This window comes from Indicator indicator, chromosome 36, assembly GCF_027791375.1.
Source record: "Indicator indicator isolate 239-I01 chromosome 36, UM_Iind_1.1, whole genome shotgun sequence".
Taxonomy (NCBI): Eukaryota; Metazoa; Chordata; class Aves; order Piciformes; family Indicatoridae; genus Indicator; species Indicator indicator.
The window spans coordinates 708393-733921 of NC_072045.1; the positions used below are offsets into that span (position 1 = coordinate 708393).

The 25529-nt window shown below is 54.0% G+C and overlaps 1 protein-coding gene across 1 annotated transcript; it reads left to right on the plus strand.

Moving 5' to 3' along the window:
- The first annotated feature begins 1929 nt into the window (after positions 1–1929).
- Positions 1930–25125, plus strand: SPPL2B (signal peptide peptidase like 2B). Its single transcript, XM_054396188.1, has 14 exons — positions 1930–2046; positions 7045–7227; positions 7315–7404; positions 8163–8302; positions 9897–10039; positions 11474–11570; positions 11702–11818; positions 13126–13207; positions 14963–15037; positions 15163–15225; positions 18011–18110; positions 19221–19298; positions 21127–21287; positions 24751–25125. Exons 1-14 carry the CDS (start codon positions 1945–1947, stop codon positions 25036–25038), a joined length of 1719 nt encoding a protein of 572 aa, XP_054252163.1. The 5' UTR covers positions 1930–1944; the 3' UTR covers positions 25039–25125.
- The last annotated feature ends 404 nt before the right edge of the window (positions 25126–25529 follow it).

Genomic DNA, 25529 nt, shown 5'->3' on the forward strand with positions numbered 1-25529 from the left:
GGATTCCAACCTGCTGGAATCTATAAAATAGAATTTTGAGAATGCTGCTTTTAGGATATGGCCGATTTTTACCTATTTAATGGTTTTTAGGAATCTTAGAAAGATGATCAGAGGGCTGGAGTAGCTCTCCTACAAAGACAGGCTGGGAGAGCTGGGGCTGCTCAGCCTGGAGAGAAGGCTGCAGGGAGACCTCAGAGCTGCATTTCAGTATCTGCAGGAGACCTCCAGGCAGGCTGGGGAGGGACTGTTCAGAAGGGCTGTGGGGATAGGATGAGGGACAACAGTTTGAAGCTGGAGCAGGAGAGATTGAGGTTGGACATCAGGAGGAAGTTCTGCAGAGTGAGGGTGAGGAGACACTGGAACAGGTTGCTCAGGGAGGTGGTTGAGGCTCCATCCCTGCAGACATTCAGGATCAGCCTTGCTGTGTCCCTGGGCAGCCTTCTCTGGCTGGGGCTGTCCCTGCTGCCTGCAGGGACCCTTTGAGGGTCTCTTCCAGCCTGATGCATTCTGTGCTTCTGTAACCTGCAGGGCAGAGCTCAGCATCACCCTCCTGTAGCCTATTACCAGCCAGCTCTGCTTCAGGGTGGAAGCTGCTCTGCAGTGAGGCTCTGAAGCAGTAATTAAAGCTCAGCAGGACTCTGCTTCAGAAAGCAGCATTGGTCTGCATTTGTCTAATTGAATTGGAAAAGAAAAAAAGACAAGCCCTGAGCCTCAGGAGTCAGGTTTGCTCCTGCTTCCTGAGCATTTCTGCTGTGCCTGAACTCTTTAAAGCGTTTAGAGCTTTCTGCAGCAGTTGAGCAATGTGCAGATCTTCAGTGGATTTCTCCCTGAGGTAGTGCTCAGGTGGGGCAGGGTGCATGGGAGCAGACTTGGGACCAGTGGTCAGTGTTTGATAGGAAGGAAAAGGTTCTGAAGCTTAACAGAATAAAGACTGCTGGGGATGGGGAGGGAGCTCCAGAGAGCATCCAGTCCAACTCCCTGCCAGGGCAGGGCACCCAGGAACACACCCAACTGGGGCTTGGATTTCTTCCCTATGTCTAATCTAAGTCCAGCTTCTTCCAGCTGAAAGCCATCACCTCTCAGCCTGTCACTCCATGCCTTTGTCCAAAGCCTTTCTCCAGCTCTCCTGAGGCCTCCTTCAAATGCTGAGAGGCTTCTCTAAGGTCTCCCTGGAGCCTTCTCCTCTGCAGGCTGCCCAAGCCCAACTCTCTCAGCCTGGCTCCCAGCAGAGGGCTTCCAGCCCTGCCAGCATTGCTGTGGCCTCCTCTGGCCCTGCTCCACCAGGTCCCTGTCTGTGCTGTGCTGAGGGCTCCAGAGCTGCCCCAGCACTGCAGGGGGGGTCTGAGCAGAGCACAGCAGAGGGGCAGAATCCCCTCCCTGCCCCTGCTGCCCACCCTGCTGGGGATCAGCCCAGGGCAGGGCTGGGGCTGGGCTGGCAGCACTCAGTGCTGGCTCATGTTGAGCTTCTGCTTAACCCCAAGTCCTTCTCCTCATCCCTGCCCTCCATCCATTCTCCACCCAGCCTGGATTTGTGCTTGGGATTGCCCTGACCCAGGTGCTGAACCTTGCACTTGGCCTTGTTGAACCTCATGTGGTTGCCACTGGCTCACCTCTCAAACCTGTCAAGGTCCCTCTGGACAGGTCTCTTCCATCCAGCAATCCAACTGCACCTCTGGTCTTGGTGCTGCTGGCTTGCTGAGGGTGCCTTGGTGCCACTCTCCATGTCACCAGCAGAGATGCTGAGCAGGGTCATGGTTCTGAAGCCTTTGCTTGAGGTGTGATGGAAATGGTAATGAATTCCACTGTGCTCCCTGCTCTGACACTTCTGGAATGTCTCTCTGAAGCACAGGGCAGGATGGGCAGCACCACTGCTGCTGCTCCAGGGGTCCTCCACGTGCTGCAGTGACAGCTGTGTTCCCTTTGCAGGTGTGCTGTGAGTATGGCATGGTGCATGTCCTCCCAGAGAAGGGCAGCAGCAAGGGGAAGGACTACTGCATCCTCTTCAACTCCCAGTGGGCTCATCTGCCACATGACCTGGGCAAGGCTGTAAGTACCAAGGCAAGCAGAGATGGCAGAATGTGTTCAAAATGCCTTTCAGGGGGTGGGAGGGACCTCTGGAGATCATCCAGTCCATCCCCCCTGCCAGAGCAGGGCCACAGAATCCAGCACAGGTCACACAGGAACACATCCAGCTGGCTCTGGAAAGGCTCCAGAGAAGGAGACTCCACAACCTCTCTGGGCAGCCTGCTCCAATGCTCCATGACCCTCCCAGTGAAGAAGTTCCTCCTCCTGTTGAGGTGGAATCTCCTATGCTGCAGTTTCCATCCACTGCCCCTGGTCCTGTCACAGGGCACAAGTGAGCAGAGCCTGGCCCTGTCCCTTCCTTCCTGACCCCCAGCCCTCAGCTATTGACAGACATTGATCAGATCCCCTCTGTGTCTTCTCTCCAGACTAAGCAGCCCCAGGGCTCTCAGCCTCTCCTCACCAGGCAGTGCTCCAGACCCTTCAGCATCCTTGGAGCCCTCCCTTGGACTCTCTCCAGCATGTCCCTGTCCCTCCTGTACTGGGGAGCCCAAACCTGAAGGCAGTACTCAAGATGAGGTCTCAGCAGGGCAGAGCAGAGGGGGAGGAGAACCTCCCTGGATCTGCTGGCCACACTCTGAATGCACCCCAGGATCCCATTGGCCTCTTGGCCACCAGGGCACATTGCTGTCCCATGCAGAACTTCTTGTCCACCAGCACTCCCAGGTCCCTCTCCTTGGGGCTGCTCTCCAGCAGATCCCCTCCCAACCTGTCCTGCTGCAGTTTATTCTTCCTGCCCAGCTGCAGGACTCTGCACTTGTCCTTGTTGAGCCTCAGTTGGTTCCTCTGTGCCCAGCTCTCAGTCTGTCCAAGCCTCTGAATGGCCTCACAGCCTTCAGGTGTCTCAGCCAAGCCTCCCAGTTTGGTGTCATCAGCAAATTTGCCGAGCAGACTCTGTCTGTCTGTCTGTCTGTCCCCTCATCAATGTCAGTGATGATGTTGAACAGGACTGGTTTCTAAAGTGGATTAATAGGATTTGAAGCAAATTCTTCCTTTGCTTTACTCAGAATGTGTTTGTTCTGCTCAGACCCACCCTGGGCTGGGCTCTGCTGGCTCCCAGGCACCATGCAGAGCTGATGCCTGCTGCTGCTTGCAAACAAGAAGCCTTTTGCACAAGGTGCAGTCAAATGCAAAAGGCCTTTAGCCTGCTCTTGGAACAGGATTTTTGCATCTCCCCGTGGTACAGAGAGGTCCCACATGGCCTTGCTGATGCAGTGAGCTGTGCCCTTCAGTGCTTTTCAGTGCTTCATGGCTCTGCCAGGTGGGAGAAGCAGCAGTCACAAAGTGCCAGGCTCCTTGTGCATGATCTCAGGCTGGAGGAGCTGACCTCTGAGTCAACTCTTTGCTGTGTTCTGTGAGGAAATGTTCCTGTCCCTGCCTGATGGACCCAGCAGGCAGACTTGGAATGAGCTGCTGGGAGGGGAGGATGTGGAGTCACTGATTCTCTGCTCACTGTGGTCCTTAACCTGGCAGCTGAGTGGTGCACAGGCTTGTTGGTGATTGTCAGTGTGGAGTCAACCCTGAACGACCTGTGGTGGCTTTGTCACAGCTGCAGAGTGCTCCCTAGACACCTTGGGCACTGCACTCCACAGTGTGCAGACTCAGCTTATAAACCTCACCTGACAGCAGAACGAGAAGTGTCCCCTCCCCGGCCCGTGTGTTTCCCCCCCCCCGCCCCGTGTCGTCCCCCCCCCCCCCCCCGCCCCGTGTCGTCCCCCCGCCCCTCCCGTGTCGGTCCCTCCCCCCCCCACCCGTGTCGTCACCCCCCCCCCCCGCCCATGTCCCCATCCCGCGTCCCCCCCTTGGGTTCCCCCCTGTGTCCGCAGCTTCAGCAGCAGATGGGGACACAGATGCACAGGAATCTGTGTTGAGAGCCTCTGGGTGTGGTTGGACTGGATGCAGGCAAACTCCCCAGGGTGTCTCTAGGCTCCAGGACCCCTGAGAGCTGGGCACTGCACACATCTGGTCTCAACCAGTCTCATAAGAATTCCCCAGGGACACATTTCAGGAGCCCTGCAGGAGCTGGGGTAGCCCAGAGCAGCTTCACTGAGCTGATGAAACCAAAGCACTTCCACGGAGCACTTGGGTTGCCCATTCTGTATCCCTTGCCTGTCCCCATCTCCTTCCTCAGCTCTCCTCCTGCCTTTCCTTCTCCCTCCTCCCCCTCCCCTCCTGTACTGCAGCAGTGCAGCTCAGTAACTGAGGCAGTGCAGGGCACTCAGCTGAGCTCACTCTGCATTTGTGCTGTGCTCTGACAGAGCTGAGAATGGGACAGCCAGGAAGTGTGTGGAGATATTTTACTGTCTCTGAAGTAGCAGCCAGGTTGGAGCCAGCAGTCTTCTGAATAAGCTTGGAGCTGCCAGCAGCCTGACCTCCTGAAGCAGCAGAGGCAGGCAGGGCCTGGGGGTTGCACAGGGCCTGGCTGGACACTGCCCAGCCCACAGCTTGAGTGCTGGGGTCAGTTCTGGGCACCACAGAGTGAGAAAGGCATTGAGGGGCTGGAGGGGTCCGGAGAAGGGCAACAAAGCTGGGGAAGGGTCTGGGGAACAGGGCTGGGGAGGAGCAGCTGAGGGAGCTGGGGGTGTGTGGTGTGGAGGATCCTGAGGGAGACCTCATTGCTCTCTCCAGCTCCCTGAGAGGAGGCTGCAGGGAGTGGGGGTTGGGCTCTGCTCCCTAGGATCAGGTGATGGAAGGAGAGCAAATGGCCTCAAGTTGTGCCTGGGTAGGGTTAGGTTGGAGAGGAGGCAAAATTTCTTTGCTGCCAGAGTGGTCAGGGCTTGGCACAGGCTGCCCAGGAAGGTGGTGGAGTGCCCATCCGTGGAGCTGTTCCAGAAGCTGTAGATGTGGTGCTTCAGCTCAGTGGTCATGGCAGTTGGGTTGCTGGTTGGACTCTGAGCTTAAAGGTCTTTCCCAGCCTGAGTGGTTCTGTGATCAGGTCCCTGTGCAGTTCTCATACAAAGTGTCACAGGGGTCACCCTTTCAGCTTAAGGCTTTATCCTGACACTTCTCTAACCCAGCAGCTCAGCTCCTAAGAAGAGTGGAGCTGTCACCTGCCTCTGATGACACAGCTCACACCAAGCAGCAGAGAGAACTGCAGTCAAACCTGGGCAGAGGTGCTCCTTGTTCAGGTTTTGCAAGGAACAGTCCCTGCCAGGCTGGTTTCTAACTCCCTGAAGTCTCTTTGGTGTTTTCCACTGCTCCTGTGTAAAGCAGCAGAGCAGATGTCTGTAGGAGCAGCTGAGGGAGCTGGGGGTGTTTAGTGTGGAGAAGAGGAGGCTGAGGGAGACCTCCTTGCTGTAGGACATCTGCTCAGGGTGTGAGGAAGGCCAAAGCTAAGGCACTGAGGCCTGCAGCATCTCTGAGTCTCAGGCAGTAGGAGAAGCAGCTCAGAGGCCAGTGTCCAGGTGCTTGGCATGCAGGGGCTCAGCTGGAAGTCTGTTTTTGTTGCCTGTGCTGTTGTGCTTCACCTCAGCCTCGTTGTGCTCCCAGCTGCTCATAGAGGCACAGAACTGTCAGGGCTGGAAGGGGCCTCAGGATCATCCAGGTCCAGCCTCCTTCCCCATAGGCAGGGAGGCTGGACCTGGATGATCCTGAGGCCCTTTCCATGTGCAGGGACACCTCACACTGGATCAGGTTCTTAGAGCCACATCCAGCCTGGCCTTCATACCCTGCCTCACCTCAGCCTGCCACTCTGTGCCACCCCAGCAGCTTTGCTCTGCTGCTGCACCCTGGATGCATGCAGCAGAACTGCAGCAGTGCTGAGGAAAGCAAAGGCAAATAGAGATCAGGACCCACATTTGACTGCCTGCACAAGGCTTGTACCAGAGAGTGAAGTCAGGCAGGAGCCTGCAGCAGAGCAGCCCTGGACCACAGATTCACAGAAAGATTCAGGTTGGAAAAGACCCTCAGGATCACCAAGTCCAACCAATAACCCTACTCTAAAAATTCACCCCTAAACCATATCCCCAAGCACCACATCCAAACAGCCTTTAAACACATTCAGGGTTGGTGACTCAACCCCCTCCCTGGGCAGCATATTCCAAAGCCTGACCATGATTTTTTTTTCCTAATACCCAGTCTAAACCTACCCAATTGCAGCTTGAGGCTGTTCTATTTTCTATTTATTTAAGCAGGCAAATAAACAAACAAGCCCTTAGGATTTTATTCTCACAAAGCTAATACTTTGTTTTGAATGCTTGCATCATTTATGACATATTCAAAGCTTTTTCTCTTTGTTATACTCTGAATATTTTTGTTAATGTTTTGTATCTGGTAAAGACAACATCAGAGTAGCCTGAGAGAGACCAGACTTGGCCAAATGTCAGAAGGAAACCTTTTATATTATATCAATATAGAATCATAGAATCATAGAATCAAGCAGAGTTGGAAGGGAGCACAAGGCTCAGCCAGTTCCAACCCCCCTGCCATGCCCAGGGACACCTCACACTGGATCAGGCTGGCCAGAGCCTCATCCAGCCTGGCTGCAAACACCTCCAGGGATGGAGCCTCAACCACCTCCCTGGACAACCCATTCCAGGCTTTCACCACTCTCATGGGGAAGAACTTCTTCCTCATGTCCAGCCTGAATCTCCCCACATCCAGCTTTATTCCATTCCCCCCATCCTGTCACTACCTGATAGCCTAAAAGTCCCTCCCCAGCTTTCTTGTAGCCCCCTTCAGATCCTGGAAGGCCACAAGAAGGTCACCTTGGAGCCTTCTTTTCTCCAGACTCTCTCAGTCCCACAACTGAGAACAGCCCCAACTCTCTCAGTCTGTCCTCATAGCAGAGGAGCTCCAGCCCTCTGCTCATCCTTGTTCACCTCTCAGGTTGCTCCCAGAGCCCTCACTCACTGCATTGCTGCAAACTCCCAAATGCTCCTTTGCAAGCTGTGTGCTGTCTGCTTTTGATTTGTGTTTTAGGTGCAGATATGAACCCCTTTTACTTTTTTTTTCTTTTTGCAGTCCCTCTTGCAGCTGCAGGATCAGACAGCATCAGTTCTGTGCTCGCCCTCTGATGTCCCTGATGGGGGCTTCAATAACCAGATCCCCATGGTGATGAGAGGCAACTGCACCTTCTATGAGAAAGTGAGGCTGGCTCAGATCAATGGAGCTCGTGGGCTGCTGATTGTCAGCAGAGAGAGGCTGGTGAGTCCCTTCCTCTCTTCTGTTTGCTGACACTGCCCTGGAGCCAGGTGCTGATTGTCTTCTTACCTGCTCTGAACTGTCTTTCAGGTCCCTCCTGGGGGTAACAGGAGTCAGTATGAAGAGATTGACATTCCTGTGGCTCTGCTCAGCTACACTGACATGCTGGATATTGGCAAGGTAAGTGGGACAGTGAATCACAAGGAAGGGACCTCTGGAGATCATCTAAGTCACAGAATCAACAGAGTGGTAGGGCTTGGAAGGGACCTCTGGAGATCACTGAGTCCAGCTCTGCTGCCAGAGCAGGTCACCCAGAGCACATCCAGCCAGGCCCTGAAAGTCTCCAGGGAAGGAGACTCCACAACCCCCCTGGGCAACCTGTTCCAGTGTCTCCTCACCCTCACTCTGCAGAACTTCCTCCTGATGTCCAACCTAACTCTGCCCTGCTCCAGTTTCAAACCATTGTCCTTGGTCCTATCCCCACAGCCCCTTCTGAGCAGTCCCTCCCCAGCCTGCCTGGAGGTCTCCTGCAGATATTGAAATGCAACTCTAAGGTCTCCCTGGAGCCTTCTCTTCTCCAGGCTGAGCAGCCCCAACTCTCCCAGCCTGTCTCCACACCAGAGGTTCTCCAGACCTCTGATCATCTTGGTGGCCTCCTCTGGACCCTCTGCAGCAAGTCCCTGTCTTTCTTGTGCTGGGGGTCCCAGAGCTGCACACAGCACTGCAGGTGGGGTCTCAGCAGAGCACAGGATCATCTTCAGAGTAAAATCAAAATGGAGCTTGATGCTGGAAATAAGAATCACTAAGAGCAGAGCCAAGAGAGTGCTCTTAAGTTCTTATAACAAGATCGGTTCTGAGGTTGCTTAGTGAAAACTAAATGCCTGAACCTTTGCTGAGGTGGATTTTCAGCAGTTCCTCATCACTTCCTTCCTCCACAGAGCTTTGGCAGCTCAGTGAAAGGAGCTCTGTATGCCCCCAACGAGCCTGTGCTGGACTACAACATGGTGATCATCTTTGTCATGGCTGTGGGCACTGTTGCCATTGGAGGCTACTGGGCAGGAAGCAGAGATGTGAAAAAGTGAGTAAGTGGAGTGCTGAGTGCCAGCTCTCTTGTGCTGTTCACAGCCAGAGAAGCACAGCTGGCTACAGCTCCCCTGGCAGCCCTGCCAGTCACACAGCTGCTTGGAGGGGACCTTTGAGATCCCAGAACCACAGAATGTTAGGGGCTGGAAGGGACCTCCAGAGATCATCCACTCCCACCCCCCAGTCACCCAGGGCAGCTCACACAGGAACACATCCAGATGAGGCTTTAAAGTCTCCAAAGAAGGAGGCTCCACAACCTCTCTGGGCAGCCTGCTCCAGGCCTCCAGCACCCTCACTCCAAACAAGTTTCTCCTCATGTTGAGGTGGAACCTCCTGGGTTCCAGTTTGTAACTGTTGTTCCATGTCCTGTCACTGATCAGATCCCGTCTCAGCCTTCTCCTCTCACAGAATCAACCAGGGTGGAAAAGACCTCAGAGATCATCAAGTCTAACCTAACACCTGACAACTAAACCCTGGCTCCAAGTGCCACATCCAGTCTTTTGTTGAACACCTCCAGGGATGGTGTTCAACCTGTGGTGGGCTGAAGATTCCCCCCTAACATGAACTTTGCCAGACCAGCTCAGTTTGGAAGCCAATGGAGCTGTAGGCACAAGCAAAGCTGCAACCTACACTGAGATACAATGAATGTGGACAAACATCCAGGATTCACAATTACAGGGATTTACAATCAGCAAACAGCACAAGGAACCCCTGGCCACAAGACCAGGGAAGAGGCTCTAACAGCTTCTCCCTCCCTGCCTCCCCCTGGCCCCCCTGTACACAAGGAAGAGAGAAAGAAGCAGAGAGGGATTAAACTTAGCCAAAGTAAAAGTCATGCAGCCAAGGGCAAGCAGAAGCAAGTTAGTAACTCCCAGGCCAAAGTGAGAAGAGAATAGAAGAGAGGAGAGAAAGATTGTTTGGGGAACCAAATCTCATGGGAGCTCTCCCTCCCATGGAATGGGGCAGAACAATCATTATTTTCCTTTTTACTCCCAGTAGTGATTTGTTTACATTTTTACTACTTTCTGCTCAAGATCTGTGAAAATTTTTAAAGGTGTAGTCTAAAACTACCACACCAGCACCCCCCTGGGCAGCACATCTCATGGCCAATTACTCTCTCTGTGAAGAACTTTCTCCTCATCTCAAGCCTAAACTTCCCCTGCACAGCTTGAGACTGTGTCCTCTTGTTCTGCTGCTGCTTGCCTGGGAGAAGAGCCTAACCCCCACCTGGCTACGTGGAGTTGTAGACAGCAATGAGGTCTCCCCTAAGCCTCCTCTTCTCCAGGCCAAACACCCCCAGCTCCCTCAGCCTCTCCAGACTGCCCAGCCCCAGTGCTCTCAGCCTTTCTTCACAGCAGAGATGTTCCAGTCCCCACTCACCCCACAGCCTCCACTGGGCTCTCTCCAGCGGTTCTCTGTCTCTCTTGAATCAGGGAGCCCAGAACTGGACGCAATACTGCAGGTGTGGTCTGACCAGGGCAGAGTAGAGGGGAAGGAGACCCCCCTAGAGCTGCTGGCTGCTGTTTCCCAAGCCCAGGCAGCTGTCTGTGCCCTCTGGCAGGACTGAGTGTGGCCTTGTTGCCCTGCAGGCGCTACATGAAGCACAAGCGTGACGACGGGGCAGAGAAGCAGGACGACGAGACAGTGGATGTGACTCCCATCATGATCTGTGTCTTTGTGGTGATGTGCTGCTCAATGCTGGTCCTCCTCTATTTCTTCTATGACCACTTAGGTACTCTTCAAAAAGTTGGTTTTGTATTGATGCATCTTCCCTGTCAGAAGGGATCATGCAGTGAGCACTTAGTGTGCAGACAATCAGGAGATGTCCTCTGCCATGGTTCTTCATCCCAGTGTGGTGGAAGCACACTGATGGGAACACCACTGAGTGGTTTTCTGTGCCTGCTTTGAGTGAGGTTGGGTGGGTGAGGAGGTCAGACTGCTGCTTTCCAACATGAAAGCCTGTGAAGCAGATCCAGACTGGATGTCTTCCACCCTGTATTGTCCAAGATGTCCTCAGACCTCTCTTGTCTTTGTTTTGTTGTTCTGTATGAAGTTAAGGTCAGAGGTTCACAGATTGCATTGAGTTGGAAGGGACCCTCCAAGGGCATCCTGTCCAACCCCCTGCAGGTAGCAGGGGCATCTCCAACTAGAGCAGGTTGCTCAGGGGTCCATGAAGTCTGATCCTGAATGTCTCCAGGAGTGGAACCTCAACCACCTCCCTGGACAACCTGTTCCAGTGTCTCCTCACCCTCCCTGTGCAGAACTTCCTCCTGATGTCCAACCTAACTCTGCCCTGCTCCAGTGTCAAACCATTGCTCCTGGTCCTATCCCCACAGCCCCTTCTGAACAGTCCCTCCCCAGCCTGCCTGGAGGTCTCCTGCAGATACTGAAACGCAGCTCTGAGGTCTCCCTGCAGCCTTCTCTCCAGGCTGAGCAGCCCCAACTCTCTCATCCTGTCCCCATAGCAGAGGTTCTCCAGCCCTCTGCTCATCTTGGTGGCCTCCTCTGGACCCTCTCCAGCAGGTCCCTGTCCTTGTGGTGTTGGGGGTCCCAGAGCTGCACACAGCACTGCAGGTGAGGTCTCTCCTCAGAGAGCAGAGCAGAGGGGCAGAATCCTCTCTCTCCAGCTCTGGCCACACTGCTTTGGGTGCAGCTCAGGGTGATCCATGATTCATTTTTGTATCTTTATGAAGTTTCTGCTGCTCAGTTTCCAAACTGATTGGCAAAACCTATGAGAGCCTGGTGGCCAGGAGCTGCCATCCTGGTATTCCTGAGGAAGCTGTGTCCCATCTGTACCCAGGCAGTTTGCTACTGAGTGATGTGAAGAGCTCCCTTTAACACTCAACCCCCTCCCAGTGAGAGCATAAACACTTCACCATTAATTGCTTTTCAGGCTTAGGATTTGATGAGTAGCTCCCAGACTGGTAGCACAGAGGGGCTGATTTGTTGAAGAGGCTGTTGCCTGAAACACACCTGAGGAAGAGGAGCTAGGATTAGACACATAAAGAGCAAAAATCTAATCACCAGTCAGTTGAAGTGTCTGAGTTCCACTCTGGTGAGATGTGAGCCTTAGTTCTCACTCAGGGGTTTTGATTGGTCTTTGTTCAGCTGGGATATGACAAAAGCCTCTCTTACATTATCCTCTGACTACTTTTTCCTCTCTCAGTCTATGTTATCATAGGAATATTCTGCCTGGCTGCCTCCATTGGGCTCTACAGTTGTCTGTCTCCCTTCGTGAGAAGATTCCCCTTGGGAAAGTGCAGGTATGGGGCAGCTTCTCCACTCTGGATAGACAGAGGGAATGCTTGGACCATGGGGTGGGGGTGGGGCTGTCAGGAGTGGTTCCAGGCTTGCAGGTGGAGGAGAGAGTGACCCTGGTGTGGTTCATTTGCAGGGTGCCAGACAACAATCTGCCTTACTTCCACAAGCGGCCACAGGTCCGCATGCTGCTGCTGGCAGTCTTCTGTGTCTCGGTCAGCGTGGTCTGGGGAGTCTTCAGGAATGAAGATCAGTAAGTGTGATGCTCAGTCTCTGTGTTGGGAACTGCAGTGGGCTTCAGAAAGGATCAGCTGTCAGCCAGAGATGCCTAAACTTAGCCAGAATATAGGAGTGACAGGAAAGGAGCTAGGGGCTTGAGTAGCAGTTCTTGGTTGTAACTTCTGCAAGGGCAACCAAGCTGGGGAAGGGTCTGGAGAAGAGGGCTGGGGAGGAGCAGCAGAGGGAGCTGGGGGTGTTTGGTGTGGGGAAGAGGAGACTGAGGGAGACCTCATTGCTCTCTACAGCTCCTTGAATGGAGTTCGGGATGAGGCCAGTGTTGGTCTCTTCTGCCAAGTTACCAGTGAGGATGAGAGGAAATGTCCTGAAATTGTGCCAGGGGAGGGTTAGGTTGGAGAGGAGGCAAAATTTCTTTGCTACCAGAGTGGTCAGGGATTGGCACAGGCTGCCCAGGGAGGTAGTGGAGTCCGTGGAGGTGTTCCAGAACCATGTGGCCATGGCACCTGGGGCCATGGTTTGATGCCCATGGTGGGGTTGGGTTATGGTTGGAATCAATCTTAGAGGGCTGCTCAGACCCCCCCCTGCAGTGCTGGGGCAGCTCTGGAGCCCTCAGCACAGCACAGACAGGGACCTGGTGCAGCAGGGCCAGAGGAGGCCACAGCAATGCTGGCAGGGCTGGAAGCCCTCTGCTGGGAGCCAGGCTGAGAGAGTTGGGCTTGGGCAGCCTGCAGAGGAGAAGGCTCCAGGGAGACCTTCTGGTGGCCTTGCAGTGCTTCAAGGGCTGAGCAGAAAGCTGGGGACAGACTTTGGAGCAGGGCCTGTTGGGACAGGACAAGGGAGGATGGTTTGGAACTGCAAGAGGGAGATTGAGAGTGGAGAGAAGGGAGAAATGTTTGACCCTGAGGGTGCTGAGAGCCTGTCCCAGGCTGCCCAGAGAGGTGGGAGCTGCCCCATGGCTGGCACCACTGCAGGTCAGGCTGTTTGGGGCTCTGAGCACCCTGCTCTGACTGCAGATGTCTTGCTGACTGCTAGATGACCTTGGAAGGTCCCTTCCAGCCTATTCTATGTTGACCTTAGTGGAGCTTGTCACTGGCAATCCTGACTGAGCCTGGCTGGGCAGCACCACCCTGCTCTTGCCTCAGTGCCAAACCAGCCCTTCCCTTGAGGAGGTTCTCAGGCTGCCCAGGCTCAGCCTCCCATTGCCCACTCCCCGCTGACAGCAATGTTGGTTTCAAGTTTCTAATGAAGTGTTCTGCCCAGTGCCAAGGCCTGGCCTGGTTTTGCTGTTGTTTGCTGCACCAGTGCTGCTCTCCTCTGTCCTAGGTGGGCCTGGGTGCTGCAGGATGCTTTGGGAATCGCTTTCTGTCTCTACATGTTGAAAACCATTCGCCTGCCTACCTTCAAGGTATGAGAGTCAAACAGGTGTGCACAAGAGGCTGGCTGGCTGTGGCTGGTGAAACACAGGAGTCCTTCACCCTGCAGCACAGGGCTTGGAGATCCACTTCCACTCACTTGTAGCTTTGCAGAGTGCTGGATCAGTGCAGAGCAGCCCAGCAGCGTGGTGTGGTTGTTACACCTGGGTGGGGTTTGGTAACTTGAAGCTCTGGGCTGTAAATCACAGCCCTGTCAGAATTCAGTGAGACAGATTTGTTCTTTTGCCTCTTCCAAAAGGGGCAAAAGGAAAATGCTGACACGAGAGGTTGGAGAGGATTGGGAAGCTTAGCTGGAAATGCTCTTCACAACTACATACAGCAGTACAGAAGCACATGAAGCACAAGCTCTGGGCTTAGGACAGAAGCCCATTAAGCCAAAGCTTCACACAAACTCCCTTCAAACCAGGCCAACAAACCCAAGCCTTCATGCCCCCTCCCTACCAAGCCTCTCTACCCTCCATACCAAACCATTGTGATGCAGCTTGGTAGCTCCAGTCCCCAATTAGACAGCTCCAGGCCTAATTGACAGCACTGCCAAAGCCAACACCAGACCCCCCCTGCAAGAGATAACAGCCTGGGTGTCTTCCTGGGAGGAGAGAGGGAGGGAAAAGGGCAAAGCAAGCAGGAGTGGTTGGGGTCTAGGGATGCAGGACTCATGGGAATGAAATACAGAAGATTCCTCTTTGCTGCTCCACCTCCTGCACCTCTGGAGGTTTGTGACTTTGTGGGGCTTAAAGGCAGCTACCCTCTGAACTACCACAGCCCCACACACCAACAGCTCCAGAAGAGACCCATGAAAGTGGTCAGGGGGTTGGAGCAGCTCTGCTATGTGGACAGGCTGAGGGAGCTGGGGGTGTTCAGCCTGGAGAAGAGAAGGCTCCAGGGAGACCTTAGAGCAGCTTCCAGTACCTGAAGGGGCTACAAGAAGGCTGCAGAGGGACTGTTCCCAAAGGCCTGCAGGGACAGGCCCAGGGGCAATGGCTTCAGACTAGAGCAGAGCAGATTGAGATTGGATGTGAGGAACAAGTTCTGCCCCAGGAGGCTGCTGGAACACTGCAACAGGTTGCCCAGGGAGGTGGTTGAGGCCTCATCCTTGGAGATGTTCAAGGTGAGGCTGGAGAGGGCTCTGGGCAGCCTGCTCTAGTGGAGGATGTCCCTGGATGAGCTTTGGAGGTCCCTTCCAACCCAACCCATTCTGTGGTTCTCTGATTCTGGGGAGTTTTGGGCTGCTGCTGGCTTGGTTTGGAATCTGACACACACCTGATGCTGGTCTGGTCTCTTCAAATCTTCCAGAACTCACTCAGCATCCTCAGCTCCAAATCAGTGTCATTTAGTCCTCCCTAAGGCAACAGTTTCAAGTTACCTTCACCTGGAAGCTGATTTCCCTGCACAGCTTGGCCCAAAGCACTGTGGCTGCAATTTCAGGCAGGAGCCTCCAGGGAACATGAGGAACTTTTGCTGTTTCCTAACAAACTGAGCTGGCTCCAAGTGATAAAGGATTTGAGGCACCCAGATCTCACTTTGTGTCTAGGGATTGCTGCCTTGTGGGAGCTGCATGCCAGCCCCAATTCCTCCACCTGCACTATTTAAGACTTAAGCAAAATCACTTTGGTGACTTTTCTCCTTGTTAGCTTTTGCCTCTAGCAGCCCTAAACTGCTGATGATTAATTCTTTGCTGATTTCTAATGGGTAGCTATAAATACCAAGGGTCTTGTCTCTCCCCTCAGGGCTGCACCTTGCTCCTCCTGGTCCTTTTTGTCTATGATGTCTTCTTTGTTTTCATCACCCCTTTTCTGACTAAGGTAAGTCAGGTCCTTGCTGCTCACCAAGTGGGACACCCTGCTTGTCTCTCTGTTCCTAAATGCTCCCCAACTTGCTGATTTGACACTTTTCTCCTTTGTTTTGTATTGGGTTTTTTTCTCTTTAGACTGGGGAGAGCATCATGGTGGAGGTGGCTGCAGGCCCATCTGATTCTGCCACCCATGAGAAGGTAACATGTGGCATCTGAAACCTGGCACTGGCTGCCAGCTGCTGCACTCTCAACTCCTCTGCAATTCAAAGACTATAAAACTGAAATGGAAATGTCCAGCTGGAAAGAATTTCATTCATAGAATCACAGAATGGGTTGGGTGGGAAGGGATCTTTAAAGATCATCCAGCTCCAACCCTCTGCCTTGGGCAGGACACCTCCCACCAGCACAGCTTGCTCAAGGCCTCATCCAGCCTGGCCTTGAACACCTCCCAGGGAGGGGACAGCTACAGCCTCCCTGGGCAACCTATGCCAGTCTCTCCCCACCCTCACTGCCAAGAATTTCTTCCTCATCTCCCAGCTCAAATCCATTCCCCTTGTCCTGGTGCTCCCAGCCCTTGTCACAAGTCCCTTACTCTCTCTGCCTCCTCCAGTCTCAGTCTCCCCTCTCCCAGCTCAAAGCCATTGTCCCTCATCCTGGCACTCCCAGCCCTTGTCCAAAGTCCCTCCCCAGCTCTCCTGGAGCCCCTTCAGGTACTGGAAGGCTGCTCTAAGGTCTCTCTGAAGCCTTCTCTTCTCCAGGCTGAACAGCCCCAACTCTCCCAGCCTGTCCCCACACCAGAGGTTCTCCAGCTCTCTGATCATCTCTGTGACCTCCTCTGGCCCCTCTCCAGCAGCTCCAGGTCCTTCTTGTGCTGGGGGCCCCAGAGCTGGAGGCAGTGCTGCAGGTGGGGTCTGAGCAGAGCAGAGGGGCAGAATCCCCTCCCTGTGCTGCTGCTCTCCCTGCTCTGGATGCAGCTCAGCACTCAGCTGCCTGCTGGGCTGCCAGGGACCATTGCTGGCTCCTGGGGAGTTTGTCCCCAACTGACACCCCCAAGGCCTTCTCAAGACTGCTCTCCAGCCACTGCTCACCCAGCCTGGACTGGGATTGCCATGAGCCAGGTGCCTTGTTTAGAGTCAGCACTCCTCAGCTCTCTGGAAATCTGCTGCAGACACAGAGGCAGCACAGACTTTTAGTGCTTTGTTGCAACAGCTTTGGGCTTTCTTTATCTTGTTTGCAAAGGGTTTCAGTGTAAGGAAGCTGTTAGCTCAGCTTCACAAATGCATGTGACCAGGTTTGGAAACAGAACTTAGTGCTGATGAAGCACAAGAGGTAAAGCTTAGGTGGTCAGTTTGTGACTCTGGCAACCTCCCCTCTTCAGGTGGTTGCTTTGTGAAAAGGCAAAAGAGAGGAACACAAATTGCAGGCAGAGGAGAAGAGATGTTGGTGTGCAGTGGTGCTGTGCCTGCTGGCAGCAGCCAGCTGTGTGCACAGAGCTGTACAGCATGAGGAGTAGAGTGCAGGGGGTGCAGGAGGTGGGGAGGAGAGGGCAGGGGGTGCAGGAGGTGGGGAGGAGAGGGCAGGGGGTGGAAGAGATGAACAAATAAGAAATGAAAAGGAAAACTGCTTTGGTTAATTTAAGGATGTTTGGTTTCTTCACATGGGAAAACAGTACAGGAAGTAGTTGTTTGCAGGATGATCTACAGGTGATCAATCCACACTGATTCCATAGAGTCACAGAATGGGTTAGGCTGGAAGGGACCTGGAGCAGCAGTGGTGTGGGCAGCAGGAGCAGGGCAGGGATGGTGCCCCTGGACTGGGCACTACTGAGGTCACAGCTTGAGTGCTGGGGTCAGTTCTGGGTGCCACAGGACAAGAAAGGCATTGAGAGGCTGAAGGGGCCTAGAGAAGAGCAAAGAGGCTGGGAAGGGGTTGGGAGGGCATTGTGTGAGGAGCAGCTGAGGGAGCTGGGGGTGTTTGGTGTGGAGAAGAGGAGGCTGAGGGAGACCTCATTGCTCTCTCCAGCTCCCTGAGAGGAGGCTGCAGGGAGGTGGGGGTTGGGCTCTGCTCCCTAGGATCAGTGACAGAAGGAGAGGAAATGGCCTCAAGTTGTGCCTGGTAGGGTTAGGCTGGAGAGGAGGCAAAATTTCTTTGCTGTCAGAGTGGTCAGGGCTTGGCACAGGCTGCCCAGGGAGGTGGTGGAGTCCCCATGCCTGGAAGTGTTCCACAACCCTGTGGCCATGGCACCCGGGGCTATGGTTTGGTGCTCATGGTGAGGTTGGGTTGCTGGTTGGACTGGAAGAGCTTGGAGGCCTTTTCCAACCCAGACAATTGTCTGACTCTCTGATTGTGAAGAGGTTGCCCTGAGCTGTGGTGGAGGCTCCATCCCTGGAGACATTCAGGCTCAGACTCGCTGTGGCCCTGGGCAGCCTGCTCCAGCTGGAGGTCCCTGCTGGCTGCAGGGGCAAGGGGCCCTGTGAGGGTCCCTGATGCATTCTGTGATTCTATGACCCTTCACCTGTCTTCCCTCAGCACCCAGAGGAGAGGCAGAGCTCCTTGGGGAGGGCTGGGAAGATGTCTCAGAGTTTGGGTTTGGTGTCTCGGGAGGAGGGATCAGAGGAATTGTTCTGTGCAGAGCTGGCGCTGAAGGCAGCATTCCCAAAATAAAGTTGGTGTGAGCCTGGGAGGTGGTGGAGTCCCCATCCCTGCAGGTGTTCCAGAACCCTGGGGCCATGGTTTGGTGGCCATGGTGGGGCTGGTTTGGGGTTGGCCTGGATGCTCTCAGAGGGATTTCCCAACCCAAACCATTCTGTGCTTCTCTGATCCTTATGGTTAAAATTTCTTACCAATAGGATTTAAAACAACAATAAAAGCCACCCTGGCTCTGTTTGAAGCCTGCAGCTCCAGCAGAGCCAGATCCAGCTCTGGGGGTGGTGCCAGTGTACAGAAAGCAGCCTCTCATGGTGCCTGTCTCTGTCCCCCCCAGCTGCCCATGGTCCTGAAGGTGCCCCGGCTGAACTCCTCGCCCCTGGCTCTCTGTGACAGACCTTTTTCTCTCCTGGGATTTGGAGACATTCTAGTTCCAGGTATGTCTTGTTTCATCTGGTAACCATTTTCCTTGTAGAGCTGTCAGTGGTTTGTAGCTCTTGGACTTCTGCTTCAAGAGAGAAGTTTAACTGCTGCACACCTCTTAAATGTGGAAGTTTATCTTCTGTGTTCTTTTTGTTCCCCCTCTCTTTCCCTGAGAAATGAAATGCAAATGAACCTTTTGCTTCAGTCTCCCATGCAGTGATGGCAAGAGATGCAGAGAAGTATCAGGAGTTGATTTAGGAGCTGATTTTACAGCATAAAACATCTTCACTAGAGGCAGCTTTGTGTCCACTTGCAGATGATTTGGGGCCACTCCTGACCACTCAAAGCTTCATCATTCCTTCATTGCATAACAGCCAAACCCCGGCCTGGGGAGGTGGGAGGGGACCTCTGGAGCTCACCCAGTCCAAGCCCCCTGCTCCAGCAGGGCACCCACAGCAGCTTGCCCAGGAGCACAGTGCCCAGGGGGGGTTGGAAGCTCGCCAGGGAAGGAGACTCCACAACCTCTCTGGGCAGCCTGCTCCAGGCCTCCAGCACCCTCACACCAAACAACTCTCCTCTTGTTCATATGGAACCTGTTGGGTTCCACCTGCTCTAAGTGGTTCTCTCCACTGTTCCTACCACTCACATCTGACTTGAGGTAGTGTGTGGAAGTCTGCCTGGCACCACTGCATGTGGACATCAGTAGGGATCTTCAGCTTCCTCCTGGGAAATCTTTTGTCTGTGTTGTTTTTTGGGAAGCGTGAGGCAGGGCATCCCCATCTGTGTGCCCTCTCCCTCTGACCTGTAAGAGCCACCAGGTATTAACCAGAGCTTTGTACTCACTTCACAAGGAGCTGGAAGGGAGGAACTCACCCAGTGTTCAGCACATGAAGAAGAGGTTTTACAGCTCTTTGTTGGGGCTGGGGTGAACCTTTTGGATCTGGGGATATTGATAGATGGAATTTCATTATTGGATTGCTTCTGCTGCACTGAGCTTGTGTTACAGAACTGCTTTGTGAGCTGCCAAGGAACAAACTTTTCATGTTCTTGGTTAATTCATGGCTTTGTGTCTTGATGTGCAAACCTTGTTGTAAACCTGTTGTAACTGTCCTTTCCTTTCCTAGGCTTGCTGGTAGCCTACTGCCACAGGTTTGATATCCAGGTGCAGTCATCCAGAGTCTATTTTGTAGCCTGCACAATAGGTAAGTGTGGCAGAGACAGCTGCACCAACACCTACAGGAGGTGCTCCTGTGTGCTGTGTCCAGCTCTGGGACCCCCAACACAACCAGGACAGGGACCTGCTGGAGAGGGTCCAGAAGAGGCCACCAAGATAATCAGAGAGCTGGAGAACCTCTGCTGTGGGGCCAGGCTGGGAGAGTTGAGGCTGCTCAGCCTGGAGAAGAGAAGGCTCCAGGGAGACCTCAGAGCAGCCTTCCAGTACCTGAAGGAGCTCCAGGAGAGCTGGGGAGGAACTTTGGACAAGGGCTGGGAGTGGCAGGACAAGAGACAATGGTTTGAAACCAGAGTAGTGGAGATTTAGGTTGGACATCAGGAGGAAGTTCTGCACAATGAGGGTGGGGAGAGACTGGAACAGGTTGCTCGGGGAGGTGGTTGAGTTCCCATCCCTGGAGACATTCAAGATCAGACTCACTGAGGGCTTGGGCAGCCTAGTTGGAGGTGTCCCTGCTGCCTGCAGGGGGGTTGGACAAGATGCCCTTGGAAGGTCCTTTCCCACAAAAAAAAATAAAATATGGGGAGGGGAAAGGGAAAGGAAAAGCCCACAAAACCCCAAACTAAACCAAAAGGCCTCCCAACAATCCTCAGTGTGCAGAGCCCCCAGAGGGAGCTGCCATGGACTGAGTCCTGGTTAGGATCCTTGAGATTTGTGTTGGCTTTGTGAAGTGTTCTTGCTCAGATGCTTCTTCAAGGCCAGGCTGGATGAGGCCTTGAGCAGCCAAGTCTGGTTGAGAGGTGTCTCTGCTCATGGTGGGGGAGGTTGGAGTAGATGATCTCTGAGTCCCTTCCAACCTGAGCCATTCTGTGAGTGGCACAGCATGGTTGAGGCTGCTCACACTGCTTCCACAACACATTAGTGTCATAGAATCATAGAATCAGTCAGGGTTGGAAGGGAGCACAAGGCTCAGCCAGTTCCAACCCCCCTGCCATGGGCAGGGACACCTCACACTAGATCAGGCTGGCCAGAGCCTCATCCAGCCTGGCTGCAAACACCTCCAGGGATGGAGCCTCAACCACCTCCCTGGACAACCCATTCCAGGCTCTCACCACTCTCATGGGGAAGAACTTCTTCCTCACATCCAATCTGAATCTCCCCACTTCCAGCTTTGTTCCATTCCCCCCAGTTATGTCACTAACTGATAGCCTAAAAAGTCCCTCCCCAGGTTTCTTGTAGCCCCCTTCAGATACTGGAAGGCCACAAGAAGGTCACCTTGGAGCCTTCTCCTCTCCAGACTGCACAACCCCAACTCTCTCAGTCTGTCCTCATAGCAGAGCAGCTCCAGCCCTCTGCTCATCCTCATGGCCCTTCTCTGGACACCTTCCAGCCCCTCCAGATCCTTCCTGGAACAGAGGCTCCAGAACTGGACACAGAGCTCCAGGTGTGGTCTCACCAGAGTGGAGCAGAGGGGAGAATCCCCTCCCTGGCCCTGCTGGCCACACTTCTCTTGCTGCAGCCCAGGCTCTGCTTGGCTCTCTGGGCTGCAAGTGCTCACTGCTGGCTCCTGTTGAGCTTCTCATTCCCCAGCACCCCCAAGTCCCTCTCCTCAGGGCTGCTCTCCAGCCAGTCCCTGCCCAGCCTGTATTGGTGCTTGGGATTGCCTTGACCCAGCTTCAGGACCTTGCCCTTGGTCTTGTTGAACCTCCTGAGGCTGGCTTGTGCCCAGCTCTGCAGCCTGTCCAGGTCCCTCTGGATGGATCCCTTCCCTCAGTGTTGCCTGAACCCAGCTCTGTTAGGATGCTCCTCTCCGAGCTGCATCTGACCCGGTGGTGTCTGCTGCTTTGCTTTCCCCCCAGGCTATGGCATTGGCCTTCTGGTGACCTTCGTGGCCTTGGCACTGATGCAGATGGGCCAACCTGCTCTGCTCTACCTGGTGCCCTGCACTCTGCTCACCAGCTTGGCTGTGGCTCTCTGGAGGAAGGAGCTGGGAATGTTCTGGACGGGCAGCGGCTTTGCGGTGAATACCACTTTGATATCAGTGTCTCAAGGAGTACTAAATGGTAGCAAACCCTAACTAGCTTTAAAGTTGAGTAAAGTCTTGAAGTCTTCTCAACCCAACCCCAAAGGGTCCTCTTCTTGCTTGGGTGTTTGCTTGTAAACAGATTCTCTTTTCTTCTTGCCTCAGCAAAGTTGCCTTCTGTGGATGCTTGTGGCTGCTGCAGCTGGGTGGTGGAAGGTGGAGCAGCCCTTGTCTGGCCTTGGCTCTGCCTGGAGTAGACTCTTCTGAGCTCTCTTGAAAGCAGCACTATAGAATCACACAACTGGCAGGGTTGGAAGGGACCTCAAGGCTCAGCCAGTCCCAACCCCCTGCCATGGGCAGGGACACCTCACACTACAGCAGGTTGCTCACAGCCACATCCAGCCTGGCCTAAAAACCTGCATGGATGAGGCTTCCACCACCTCCCTGGGCAACCTGTGCCAGTGTCTCACCACCCTCATGGGGAAGAATTTCTTCCTAACATCCAACCTGAATCTCCCCACTTGCAGTTTTGCTCCACACCATGAGGAGTGGAACACTGTGTGAAGAGGATTTAGATTTGTATGAAAGGACATCCCTGGGGGTGTTCAAGGCCAGGTTGGATGAGGCCTTGAGTCTGGCTGGGAGACCTCTTTGCCTGTGACAGGGAGGTTGGACTGGGTGGTCCCTGGGGTCCCTTGCAACCTGAGCCATTCTAGGATTCCACACAGGCCAAAGCCCTCAAGCTTCCAAGAACCACCTGCATTTGAATCCTCTCAGCTGAGTAGTCTCTTACCTCCTCCCTGAGTATGCCAACCTCTAGACTGCCACCTGAAAGGGGGGAAACACCCCCAGCTGCTTTGGCAGTGCCTCTGAGAAGTGTTCTGCTCAGTCTTTTAAGCTGACCTTGGTATGGCTCTTGTGCTGCAAGCCTCTCTGCTGGGGTGAGCAGCAGAGAAGGCACAAAGCTGCCAGCTTCTGCTCAGAGCTCTGCCCCATGAGGGTGGTGAGACACTGGCACAGGTTGCCCAGGGAGGTGGTGGAGGCCTCAGCCCTGGAGGTTTTGAAGGCCAGGCTGGATGTGGCTGTGAGCAACCTGCTGTGGTGTGAGGTGTCCCTGCCCATGGCAGGGGGGTTGGAACTGGCTGAGCCTTGAGGTCCCTTCCAGCCCTGACAGTTCTGTGATCAGAAGGTATAAAATGTTGGCCCAGGCTGCCCAGGGAGGAGGTAGAAGCCCCATCCCTAGAACCATTGCAGGTCAGGTTGGGCAGGACTCTGAGCAACCTAATCTAGTGGAAGATGTCCCTGCTGACTGCAGGGGGTTGGACTAGAAGCCCTTTAAAGCCCTTCCAGCCCAGAGCATGCTGTGCTATGATTCTGTCCTTAAAATATTTGTCTGTATTATTTCCTACCCTGCTGCTTGGGAAGGTAGAAATCAAGCTCCAGGTGTAGCAACTTCTCACTTTGCTTCACCCTGGGCCAAGTGAAGTTAATCTGATTCCAAAAGGAATCATTCCTACCATGATGCATGACTGCAGCTTTATGGAATGGGTTGGGTTGGAAGGGACCTTCAAAATCATCCAGTTCCAACCCCCTGCCATGGGCAGGGACACCTCCCAGCAGCCCAGGCTGCTCAAGGCCTCATCCAGCCTGGCCATGCACTAGAGCAGGTAGCAATTACTTGAAGGCCAAATCTATCAGGCTAGAGATTCCCTCAGTCAGCTTCATTTTGTTATTCAGTCATTTGTGAGACCCTCCACAACTTTCCTCTGGAGATTTAACTTTCATTGTTGTTCCTTGGAGAATTAACTTTGTGGGGAAAATCTTTGAGGCCATCTGAAACATGATGGCAAAGTGCCAGTGGTTGTAGACTGTTAGTAAAGAGAGAGAAAATGCTGAAGTGGCAGAGTGCTGCTTGCCTCTTCCTGCATCAGCAGCAGAGTGCATCTGAGCCCAGCAAGCAGCCCTCAGGCAGCAAGCAGTGAAACAGTCCTGGGAGAAAAATCCCTTTGATATCCTGACAGACAGGAAACTGTCCATGTGGCCTCTGCTGAAGAGTGATCCTGGAGATGATAGATCCTTCACCTTGTCTGGATCCTTTCAGCTTCATCTTGTCTGGATCCTTTCAGCTTCATCTTGTCTGGATCCTTTCAGCTTCATCTTGTCTGGTTCCTTTCACCTTTCCCTTGTCTGGTTCCTTTCACCTTCCCCTTGTCTGGTTCCTTTCACCTTCCCCTTGTCTGGTTCCTTTCACCTTCCCCTTGTCTGGTTCCTTTCACCTTCCCCCTGTACAGCTTTGAGCTGCCTTCCAGTGCCTGAAGGGATCCTGCAGGAAGGCTGCAGAGAGACTTCTCATGAGGGTGTCTGAGCCAGGCCAATTGGGAATGGTTTGGAGCTGAGGCAGAGCAGGGTTAGAGTGGAGCTGAGGAAGAAGTTCTTCAGTGTGAGGGTGGTGAGACTCTGGCACAGGCTGCCCAGGGAGGTTGTGGCTGCCTCCTTCCTGGCCTGTTCAAGGCCAGGTTGGATGAGGCCTTGGGCAACCAATTCTAGTTGAGAGGTGTCCCTGCCCATGGCAGGGAGTTGATCTCTGAGGTCCCTTCCAACCCAAACCATTCTGTGACTCTGACTATCTCTCACAGAATTCACAGGCACAGAATTGGAGGCAATTATTTGGCCATTTGCAGATGATTTGAGCTCACACAGACCTGGCCACTCAAATCTTGAGAATTTTGTTAGTTCCAGAATATCTCAGAATCCCAGCATGGTGTGGTTGGAAGGAAGCTCTGGAGATCATCCAACCCCTGCCTAGCCAGGGGCACCAAGGAACACATCCAGGTGGGGTTTGAATGTCTCCAGAGATGGAGACTCCACCACCTCTCTGGGCAGCCTGCTCCAGGGCTCTGTCACCCTTCAATTACAGAAGTTCCTCCTCATGTTCAGATGCAACTTCTGAGGGCAACTTTGTGCCCCTTGCCCCTTGTCCTGGCACTGGGCACCACTGAACACAGCCTGGTGCCACCCTGCTGACACCCACCCTTGAAGTATTGCTTAGCACTGATCAGATCTCCCCCAGGCTGCTCTTCTCCAGCCTAAAAAGCCTCAGGTCCCTCAGCCTTTCCTCACAAGAGAGATGTTCTGCTCCCCTAATCCTCTTTGTAGCCCATTGTTGTACCCTCTGCAGCAGTTCCTTGTCCTTGAACAAAGGAGCCCAAAATTCCAGCCCCAGTGCTGCAGCTGTGGCCTCAGCAGGGCAGAGCAGAGGGGGGAGCAGAGCCTCCCTTGCCCTGCTGGCCACACTCTTCTTGCTGCCCCCCAGGATGCCTTCTTGGCTACAAGAGCACACTGCTGGTTTGTGGTCATCCTCTTGTCCCCAGCACTCCCAGGTCCACAGACCCTATCAGACCTCAGCATCTTTGTAGCCCTCCTGCTCTCCACCCTTCTGACTGTGACCTTCTCTTTGCAGAAAGACCTACCTCAGCCTCCCTTGGTGATAGCTCCTGTCAACTGCCCTGAGCTCCCCAAAGACAGCAACACACCAGCCCCCCAGCAAGACCCAGAGCAAATGACCAACCCCACCCTCCATGTGAAGGAGCTGCATGGCCCCAGCTCAGCTGCAGAGGAGCTGCCTGATGTCACCACAAGGAGGGACCAGCCTGAAACCTGCGTGGCACAGAGTGGGGAGCCAGCTGGGCAGAGCCAGGACAACCTGGAAAGTCAAGGCCCAGCTGCAGAGGAAAAGCAGCTGGAATGAACTCTGCTGAGAACTGTTTTTTTTCCCCCTCCCAACCATATCCATGTCCAGCCAGGGTGTATTTAGGACTGGTTTAGTTGTGTCTGCATTCAGTGAGGAGCCTCCCAGGGAGGAGTCATCATTAAACCCAACAGGGAATGTTCTGCCTCCAGCTTCAGTCCAGCTACACACTTCAACCATCCTCTGAAATATGGTGCTGCTCTAAAGGGGTCTGCTGGCTGCATTTCAACCATGGCTTCAGCTGTGGATGCCTCTGACTGTTCCACTTCCATCACACCGGGGGCTGGATTTTGCCCCAGGCCTCTGTGGCTGTTTTGCTGCTTTAGCACAGCGCAGGTCAGTGAGGAGGAGAAGCATTGAACACTGCTGCAGTGCTTGGCTGAGAGCAACAGGACAAGGGGGGGTTCAGCACTTCCCCCCTGGTCACCTTTTACTTTCCTCTTCCCCACTTGTCAAAGCCATTGATCCAAGGGAATGCTTTAGGACAAACA